The sequence below is a fragment of the Felis catus genome, chromosome C2 (genome assembly GCF_018350175.1).
Source record: "Felis catus isolate Fca126 chromosome C2, F.catus_Fca126_mat1.0, whole genome shotgun sequence".
NCBI lineage: Eukaryota > Metazoa > Chordata > Mammalia > Carnivora > Felidae > Felis > Felis catus.
Window position 1 is genome coordinate 62,609,428 of NC_058376.1, and position 11,112 is coordinate 62,620,539.

General features: G+C 39.9%; 1 protein-coding gene across 5 annotated transcripts in view; it reads right to left on the bottom strand.

The window, feature by feature from the left end:
* Positions 1–7,447, bottom strand: part of LSAMP (limbic system associated membrane protein) — a 655,616-nt gene extending 648,169 nt beyond the window's left edge. For 3 of the 5 annotated variants that reach the window (XM_003991647.6, XM_023260151.2, XM_023260153.2), the window contains exon 1: positions 6,854–7,446. In XM_003991647.6, the coding sequence (XP_003991696.1) occupies positions 6,854–7,008 (155 nt within the window). In that variant the 5' untranslated portion in view covers positions 7,009–7,446. Of the gene's footprint in view, positions 1–6,853 lie in introns of all 5 variants that reach the window. The other 2 variants (XM_006936060.5, XM_023260152.2) reach the window with 1 other exon arrangement.
* Between the last annotated feature and the right edge of the window lie 3,665 nt (positions 7,448–11,112).

Genomic DNA, 11,112 nt, shown 5'->3' on the forward strand with positions numbered 1-11,112 from the left:
TGACCATTCTTGATCATAGAAATAAAAACAAAACGCTCATTTTATCGAATTTTCTAATGTTGTAGAGGTTATTTCCTACTCTGAATATAATGACAATAATCTTATTAAGAGGTTATATTTTATGCCTTTTCATAACTTATAAAGCATTCCAATACATAGTATCTCATTTGATCATCATAAAAATAGGTTGTGTAGTAGGCCAAGCAATTGTCAATTATTCTCATTTAATAGCTCAAACTATTTCAAACTGTTTTGACCTAGGTCTTCTGACTACGTGTTAAGCATTGTGAACTTATGACATCCTTGACAAAATCTTTTCCTATGAAACAAAGACTTGATCCTACGTTTTAGCTAAAGATTGGTCACCGTGTAAAGTTGAGATGAATGTCACAAACATGTAACCACGATCTTATATTTATGTATAGGCAGTGTAAGTGCACATAATTAAGCCTGTTTGAATACATTATCACTGAAGAAATTTCCCTTGCCTAAATATTATGTTTTCTCTAAGAGACAGTACTGCAAAAGAAAATACTAGAACTGCTTTGAGTCTTGCCTAATGTAAATGAAAGTGAGAATACAAGACAATCATCTTTAAGAAGCCAAACTTTAATGCCGTTTCAATAGATATTATGTAAATTGGATCCATATTAAAATAAAGTCACTCCATTTTCCATGACATTGTAGTTATGAGATCGTGTGTTAAAGAAATGAATCTATGATGATCTCATTCTTCTCTCCCAATTGAATTTGTACATCTTTGCTGTTGACATACTTTCTAAGCCATACAACATGACTTTAATTTTTTACTACATATCTATTAAGTATTGCCTCAAAAATGGTTTGTAAAAGAGACTCTTCAACAAGTAAAGCAGTGGTTCTCAACTCTGTGTACATATTGGAATCATTTTTAAAAATTACCTATGCCAGGCTGTACCCCAAACTAACTAAATATAAATTTCTGGAAGTAGAGAATATGTGGCTTCAATATTTTTTTGAAGGTTTCCAGTTGATTGTCATGTGCAGCCATGGTTGTGAACCATGGAAAGCAGTACTTCTCCAAGTTTAAGGTATTTAAGAATCATTTGGGGATCTTCTTAAAATACAGATTCTGACTTATTAGGCTTGGGATAGACCTGAGATTTTGGATTTTAACAAACGACTATGTGATACCTAAAATGCTCATCTGCAGAACAGACTTGTATTAGCAAGAGTCAGTGGTTCTCAAAGTGTGGGCCAGTCCGGAAGCATTAGCATCAAGATCTTAGACCTACCAGAGACCTACTAAATCAGAAACTCCGAAGGTAGAAAGCAAGTAATCTGTGTTATAACAAGCACTCCTGGTACACATTCTGATACAACTTCAAGTGTGAGAAACTCTGGTCTGAGCAAAAGAGCTCCCTAAAGCCAGAATAATGGGCTGAATGTGGTTGGAAATGACTAGTATTTTTATGCTTACATAAGAGTTTACAATCAAACAAACGTTCCTACTTTACCACATCTGAGCTTCTTAAAACAACAGTACAGTACCTAGAGTAACTAAAATAGGCAGTTTCAGCATTTTATAAATGAAACTGAAGCTCAGATATTTAAGGGATTTGTTCAAAGTCATGAAGCATGCAAGGATGGATCCAAAATTAGAGTCCAGGTCTTCTGAGTCTTATACACTAATGAGCAGGACATTCTGAAAACAGGGCAAATGGCTGTAAGCCATAAGTAATGCCCTAAAGAGAAGTGGAGGGGGTGACAGCAAGGGGGACCAGCACCAGCAAGGGGGACATTCTGAAAACAGGGTAAATGGCTGTAAGCCATTAGTAATACCCTAAAGAGAAGTGCTGGGGCTGACAGCAAGGGGGACCAGCACACATTTAGGTAATGTCCTATCCCATGAGTCACAGATATCTGTACCTGGAATTTTTAAAGATTACAGCAAAATATGTACTTATTCTCTTTTTGCCTGAGTTTGCTGTTATGTATAAGCAGCTTTAAGAAACACAAATGTTTAGGGGCGCCTGGGTGGCTCAGTCGGTTAAGCGTCCGACTTCGGCTCAGGTCATGATCTCACGGTCCGTGGGTTCAAGCCCCGCGTCAGGCTCTGGGCTGACAGCTCAGAGCCTGGAGCCTGTTTCACATTCTGTGTCTCCCTCTTTCTCTGACCCTCCCCTGTTCATGCTCTCTCTCTCTCTGTCTCAAAAATACATAAATGTTAAAAAAAATTGAAAAAAAAAGAAACACAAATGTTTAACCCTCGTCAACTTATTTAGTGGAAGAGTCAGAAACCTTTGGTTGTTCACTGCACAACTCTACAAATAATTTATTCAAAGACAGATGACATAGAACAGAAAAATCACCTTACTATGTGGGGTTTATGTGAATACATACTTACATGCTTCATACTTATAGAAACACAAATTATCACAATTTGCATTTGTCACATGAGACTTAGCTACTTTGTTCCTCTGTCCATAAGTAACAACAAATAATATAATTTACTGGTATATCAACATTAATAAATGTATCTAATATGCCATATTCCTAGACAATATGTAGTGTGTATACTCTATTACTTACCAAATATATTCGATAAAGGATTTAATGAGCAATGAAGGGTTCTTAAAGTATCAGTAAGAACCAATAAATTTTGATTACCTTTAGTAAGTTAGCCACAGAGAAAGAAAACTTCAAAATTGTCACAAGTTTTCCCAAAAGACCCATGCCCACAAAGTTTCTTTTCAAATAGTGAATTTCAAGTGATAGAAAAATCACATATTGTGTCAGGAGTATGTTTGAGTGTTGATACTTTCTTTGTGAATGTAGGCGTTCCAGATGCCTTATAGAAGAGAAGCCATTTTTCCCTTGAAATTTGCACAAAAGTTTCACATTGAATGGTCAAATAATTATACCTTTTGTGTTGTATCCTCTTTTTCCCCTAGTACAGAAACAAATAATGAAATAAAGACCAAGAATTTTGAAAAATTAAAAATTAATTAATTAAACTTAGATATTTGGTTTCTTACAGTTAAGATTTATTAGGCACATTTAATTTAAATGGGGAAAATGTCATCACCATGAAAAGCATTATAATATCTTGCAAACACCAAACAGGATCAGAATTATGAAATAAATAAAACTGTAATACCTCAAATTTAAAATGTTTACAATCACAATAGTTTGAAACCTTTGCATTTCATCATATATACATTTATGCAATATGTCCAAAATATGTATTTTTATGTAATTTTCACAGTTATCTTGTGAATAGAGATATTGGGATCAAATATTTTATTATCTTTCTAGACATATGCTACTGTTACTAAAAGTATGCAACTTTAAAGGCTAGATTAGAACACTTCCTATTTCCATTTTTCCTTTGGCTTATCAGGAGAGCTGCATGGTTTCAACCTACCAAGATTAACCTGGGAGAGAATCTCTATAGGAGCCTGTGTGCAAGGGTAGAAAGTTAGAAAAAACAGTGCTAGAAACTTGTCCAGTAATTGATGAACTCTTACACTTGTTGGGGGTGACAGTGGGGCAGGTGGACTCTGTTTAGAAAAATACCTGAGATGTTCTCACAAGTCCCATGGGTATGTCTTACACGTTACTGTGCAGACAAATAATGCAGTTTCTGGTTCAATATCTAGGAAGGAACTCAATGTACTGTTGCTGCCACCACTGATCTGCGAATACTTTGATTCTATTCCTTTAAGATAAAAGAGGGTGTGTGGTTTCTTTCAGCTCTTAAGGATCTCATAAAGGACCTCATGAATCTAGACTCTCATTTGGGAAAAAATAAGGTTAGGCAGGTCTATGTGAGAATATAGCTCTTTCCACCTAGTTTTGTCACCTTCATTCTATAGTTTTTTTATTGTGTTTTTTTTTTAATGATAGAAATTACAGAGCAAGACCCCCAAGACTAGCATACATCTCCTATTTTGTATAATTATACAAAAAATGAACATCAATTCCCCAAAGAGACACTGTTTTTTTTTTTTTCATGGAAGTAAGGCAGTAAAGGTAAATGTTTTAGGGACAAGCAGCCAAACTCCTGTCACTGGACCACCAGAATTACAAACCTTCCTTGTGTCCTATTGCCATTTCAGATTATTCAGGGCCACAGATTCAATGAGAGAGGTTTTTTTTGTTCTGTTCTGTTTTGTTTTTTCTCCTTGCCTTTTCGGTTTCTCAGTGCCAAACATCTACTGTGGCTTCCAATGAATCAAGTTCTCCTTCCTCTCCTCCCCTAAAAGCTCATGCTCCCAGTAAAATGTCACAAATAAAGTAGAAGCAAGCCTTTCCCAGGCTAGACTTGTAAACAGAACGCAAGAAAACCATTCTTCACCAGGAAACTGACCCACAAAGCTTACTGGGCTCAGTTAAAGAGATTGAGAAGAAGGTCACCTAAGAAAACAAAGGAAACTCTCTTCATAGTCACTTCTGATAGAGCTCCACCAACCCAGAAATAAAAGGCTTGTCCAAGGCAAAAGAAAGAAAAAAGAGGGCATATTAGGTGAGGTCTGGAAAAGCAATTGACTCTCACAGGTGACTTCTCTGCATGCTCTGTTTGTCTATCTTCTCTTTCCCAGTGAATAACTGTTTCTATATTTGTTCTCATTTCTCACCACCCCATTTCCAATGCTATAATGTCTACTAAAGTGTAATACTTAAAAACTCCATTTCTTTTAATCCATAGACACACAGAAACACATCGATATCGTATGCAGGTATTTAGGTAGTAAGATGCCTCTCAAAAACACAGACTTCTATGCCTAGGCTTATATGAAAATATAAGAATATCTTTCTACTTCTGAATTAACATTTACATGTTTACTCTTTGATAACTATAGTTTAACTGTAGTTAACTATAGATAACTATAGATAACTCTTTGATAACTATAGTTTAAGATATAGGTGATGCTGACTTAACAAAGTTCATGGACATTTAAGTAAAAACTTAGACATCCAGGATATTCACTTTTCCCATATTCAGTCTTATAATCAGCAAAAGCAAATCCTTCAGGGGATAGCATAAATTTATATAGAATGCTTCCCTGGTAAAGAGTCAATGACGTTAGGGAGTATCAACGTTAGCAGTTGAGATGGCATGCTTATGTGTTTGCAAAAAACATCTTCTGCATCATGTCCAAATCCCTTTGCAAACAGATAAATTACTCTATAAATCTTATTACTCCATGTGGATAAATCACACAGGCAGGTTTGCAGGGCTGGAAAGCTGGTAGGGAAAATCTGCTTTGGATAGTCGGATCTCTGGGATTCATAATCATCCAATGCTCAAGAAACGAAGAAAGCAGCACTCACACATTAGGATTTTCTTAGTTTTTTACAATCTGCAGCAACACACACACACACACACACACACACACACACACACACACAACACAATGAGCACAACACATACACATTCCTCTATAACAAGGCTGGAGATCCCAAAGCAGGACACTGTGACAGCCAACCAAATTTATTTCTGAGAAATGGAAAGAAAACTTTGCTGCTCTAGGCAGCTCTGCTGGAGAACTGCTCCCTGATGCCCCAGGGTTTATGCACTATCAGCTCCTTGCACACAGATTATAGGTTTATTTTCTATTGTGTACTGGTTTTTATTGCCACAACAAGCAATATTAACTGTATGGACAGACTGACACTGGGGCATTTCATTTGGACAAAATGAGATTTTAAAGGGTCTCCAAGGAAAACGTTTTTGTTTGTCTTCTTTCTTTCTTTCTTTCTTTCTTTCTTTCTTTTCTTTCTTTCTTTCTTTCTTTCTTAAAAGAAATTTAAGAAAGCTAGGAAAAAGGACAAGAGGTATGTGCAGGGGGTAGAGGAGGGGCAGAGAGAACAGAAACATAGGAGAAGAAGCTTGATGCTTTTTTAGAAATAGAATGATGGCTAGGCTCCATTTGAGTGTCTCTAGCTTGCTGTCCCTTATAGGGGTCAAACTCCCAAGGACTGGGACTCTTCCTTTCCAAATTTCAATCCTAAATTATATTTCAGAGTTTGGCACAGCTGCACAGAGATAGGACTGGAAGGTCAACAATCAATCTGAAATACCCATTTTACACCAGGTTAATTCCTGCCTAACCTTTGTGCTTCATACTCCAATTCTTAAATATCAGCAATTTGGCAAGTTCCTTCTTCTTTTTCTTCTCTTCATTCATGTGTTGATTTCTATCCACATTCCAGAAAAGGCTCAGTAACCAACCAAAGTTCTAATATTGATTTATTGCTCTCGGTGTCAATTAGAAAATCCTTACAGAAAGTCTCCAGTCCAGACTACTGCTGGGGCAGAGGGAGAGCCTTGCTGTGCATATTCTCTCTCTCCCTCTCTCTCTCTCTCTCTCTCTCTCTCTCTCTGTCTTCACACACACACACACACATACACAGAACACAGCACAGAGAATGCAGTACTGTGTACCACTCTCTGAGAGCCATAATTCAACAACTCCTCTTTCCTGGTTAAAGAACCCCAACAAAACTCTTAAGTGCAAAGCATCTAAAATTACAAAAGCAAGAACACTGCCCAAGCGTCACTAACACCATAGGCGAAGTTAGGCTCTCTTGGTAAGAGAACTGAGGTCCTGAGAAACCAAACACATTTAAGCAACATTGCTGGTCCTTGACGGGAAGCAGAATTCCTCTGAAATTTGTTGGCAGATACCTGGGCCACGCAGTAAAAGGCGCGTGTGCATGCACATGCACACTCACACACACACACACACACACACGCAAGCCTGCAGCATCAGAAGCTGGAGTTGAAACACACACACACACACACACACACACACACACACACACACTCCCGCGCGCACACAGCCTAAAAGTTGCCCGAAAGCCCTACCTGAGGATGGCCGTGTCCCCCTGCCTCACGGTGATGTTGTCCGTGCCTCGGTTAAAATCCACGCTGCGAACAGGCAGTCCTGTGGGAAGAAGGCAGAGCAATCTCAGTAGGACCAGCGGCAACTGTTTCCGATCAGGCTGAACTCTGCCAACCATGGTGGCCACGCCGAGGTGCAGGTCCCCGCGTACTCTGGAGGGTGTGTGCGTGCTGCTCACGCCGAGGGGGCTTTACAAACACGGGGCTTTCATCAACGGCCAGGGCGGAACGGGCTTGGCCAGTCTGAGCTCCTCGCCACTTTCCCTCTCTCTTTGCCTGGCTCAGGGTGTCCTCCCTCTAAGACTTAACAAAGCCCTTGTAAAACCCCAGCGAAAGGGGGAAAAGTCAAAGGAACAAAATTTAAAAGGAGAGAGTGCAAATTTAAACCCCTCCAGGAAAAATGAGGAGAAAGCCGCCCAAGGAAGTGCTCTTCTCGGGCCTGCCCGGGGCTGGATGCTCCTTTGCCAGCGTCTGAGCTGAGCTCCTGCCCTCCCTAACCCACTTTCCCAGGCGGGCGGGCGAGGGAGCCGGCACCCAGCCTGCCAGCGAGTGTAAAGAAACCCACACAGCGGCGGCAGCAGCCCGGAGTCTCCCTCCACCCCCCCCTCCTCCCTTTCCTGTTTCTCCCTCCAGTCCCTCCCCTCTGCTCGCACCTCCCCCGCCCCCCGCGGATTTCAACAGCCCCTCCACGTCATCCCCTCCGCCCTCCCTCCGGCCTGGCCCCTCGCTTTGCACAACTGCCCCCTTCAGCAGCAGCCAGCCTCGGTGAAAGCCCGATGCGCCTTTAGGTTGTCAGGACAACAGCTCCATCTGAGGCCTGGCTGATTTCCTTAAGAAGAGGGAATGGAGCTTGGATGTACTGTGCTAGAGAAAGGGGAGAAGGAGAGGGACTCAGGCTGTGAAAGCACGGGAGGAAGAGTGTGGGAAAGAACAGGGAACCGGGAGAGATGGACGGAAAAGGAGCCCGGGAAAGAGAAGGCAAGCAGAAGGCAAGCCTTGACAGACAAGGGAGTGAGGCAGAGAGGGATAAGAAAGCACGGGGAGTGGAGGGGGACCCGTGCCCAAAGATGAGATGGGCAATGCAAAACAGAGGAGGAACTTGCCAGGGGAGGCAAAGATTAGAAGCCAAAGTTGGTTTCAAAACTTAATGTTCCTGGCCTCTGGCTTCTTGTGCTCACATATTTTCCATTCTTTCCTCTCTCCTGCACTTTCTCTTACACGATTAAAAAGGTTTATTTTCTCTCCTTCCTTTACCCCCCTCCCCTTCTTGGAGCCCCCTTATGAAAGATGGATTGGAGACAATGCTGGTATTGAGTGGTCTGGAGTGTGAATGCCTGGTTTGTCTTTTCCAAGTGCCAGCCTCAGCAGCTGATCCCCAATCCCTAAATCAACCTCACTCTCCAGGAAACCCTCACTCAGACCCACGCATGACAAATGGTACTAAGGATTACTGTCTAGATGTCATGCTGCTCTTGTTACCTGGCTTGCTACAGGCACCTGCTTCTCAAAATGTTCATATGTAGGAAAAGAGATTTGTATATCAGAGAGCTTGTCATTTGCGGACCACACTGAGGCTACGGACAACACTCCTATGAATGGCAGACAGGTTACCATCATTTGTCATTCCTTCTACTCAGGGAGTCAAGCCAAGTGATAAGGACCTTAGGGGCTAACACTGTTAGTCACTCATGTGACACCCTCAAACTGTTAGCTATCTCCCTCAGTGCTGATGCTGAGGATAAAAGATAGGAGTGGACCAGCCAAGGACTTTTTCTTTTTCTTTTCTTTTCTTTTCTATTTAAATTTTATTTATTTGAATCATTAAGTCATTCACATGATGCAAAAATCGAGCTGTAGAAAATACTGCAGAGCCAACTGTGGTTACCTTTCCTACTCCCGTCTTTAGGGTACCATTTCTCCTGTGTGAAAGCAACAAGTATTTCCAGATTCTTATACATCTTTCTCTACATATTCCAGGTATATTAAGTATATATACACACATATAAGTCCACCTTCTTAGTTACACAAAGGATTAGACAAGGGCATGGGGTGGATGCAAGAATATGTTTAGGAATTCTTATCAAGTCCCACCAGAGTACTAGCCTTAACGAGGCACTTACCGGGCTGACATCTGCCTTGTACCTCCAGAATTCAAGGAATTAATCTGCTGAATTTTATCACTTTGAAAGGTAGATACACTCTAACAGATTATGTGAGGAAAGTAAGGAAAATTTTGTGTTTTTTGAGTGTTTCCTACTACAATGGTGCCTAGGTAATAAGGCAGTGATGTTCCACCACTAATTTGTAACTCAGCTGTTTAAAACTTGGAATGCATTTTGCCACAAAAAAATTATTAACCCAAGTGATCAGATGAACTGCAAAACCCATAACTCTGTGGTTCCCAGTATCAATGGGAAAATGAACTTCAAGTGTCAAATGGAAATGCACGGATTACACAACTCTCGGCAAAGATTGCAGGGAAAAGAGCACCAACAATCCCCTTAACCCCACCAATAGGTTTAACACATCCCCAATGGGTTTCTTCTGAGCATTTAGAGATGAAGGATAGGCTTAGGTAGAACATCTTATTACAGGAATTGGTGTTTCTCCAATGTCAGGAGGAAGACAAGAAACACCCAAAGGACCGGGGCCACTAGAACATCTATTTCCATTGATGATGCCAGGTAAATGGTGTGCTACCCCCACCATGAGAACTAGAAACTCTGAGCAGAAGGATCAGATATATCAAGAGTATCAATATCCTTTTGAATCAGTAGGCTACACTTTGAATTAAGAAACAAAGAGGTTTTTCCAGGGCAAGCAGGAAGTATGGTGGGGTGGGAGCATAAGCTTTGCAGGAGATGCCTTACAGGGGTTGCTGACTAACATCTATACAAGTAATCTCAAATTACCAGTAGGACTCATCTGATCCTAACATGGGACATAGAGATTAACATACTGGGGTTCAAAATCTTCCACACCAAAGTGACAGGAATATGGAATTTATGGCAAATCAGTCAAATCTGCAGTTTTTCACTACAATCACTCTGAGGAAAGAACGTAAGTTAATCATGATTACAATCAGAAATGGAATACACATGTCTAACCTAAGAGGATAAAATTGTAAGTACATTTTCATATCAAAATAAATGATATAATGCAATAAATGTTTTAAAAAACATTTTCCTTGAAATCCATTTATTGGCTACTTTTGTTAAACTAAAGTGACTTACTGTGTTCACTGGAATTAACACACAAAAGGAATACTATATTTTAAAAAATTCTCTTATTTAGATTTATAGCTTATACTGGATTTCTGAAGAATTTCAAAAACATGAAGTTTATCATATAAGTTAATTGTTTCATATTTATCATTTACATCCAGGAGGCACTTCAAATACAACTTTCTGCAGGAACTTTTGGCACAGGGGCAGCACTCTGTATGAGATAAATGTGAGAATAGAGGAATTACTGGTTGCCCAAGCCCATGCACGTGGCTTATCCCATCATTTAAAAAATAATAAATCTATTTGTGGCTGTGCCATTGACTTCCATTTCAACTTTATCTTCTCTCTGAGTTTTTCCCCTTTTTTACTCTGTTGTGGATTCCTTCTGGTTTTCTAACCTCCAGGATATCTCATTGAGATCTAATAAATTCTAATAAACCCAATATTTTATGTACACACACACACACACACACACACACACACACACACTATAGTAACATATCTCATCCTAATGGTCACTCCACCAAATCTATTCCAATATTAACTCCTCTGTTTGCTTTCCTAAGAAATGTGAAGAAGGAAACAAATAGATGAGTTACTGCAATTTATTCAGGCTATTTTTCTGTATACCACTATATGCATTCTTCCAAGAGGTCTGGCAAAAATGAACATACTTTCAGGTTATTTGTGAGGCAAGTATGGCTGTTAGCCATGTGAAACAGCCATCATCACCCAAGTAAGATGATCTTAACTACTACTTTAAAATAACATACTGCCATCTAAAAGAGGCTTTAGAAGATTCTGGCACTCTCCAGGGACAAATGCTGCAGGAAAAACAAAAACTGGCTATCATCTGAGCACCCTAAGAAGCATGAAAGGTTTATTCTTCTGTTAAGCTTTGTAAAGTAACAGGCTCACAGGAAATCCAGATGCAGCCTAGAATGTACACCTTATTTAGTTACATTGCTTATATTTTATGCTAAACATGTCTATAAT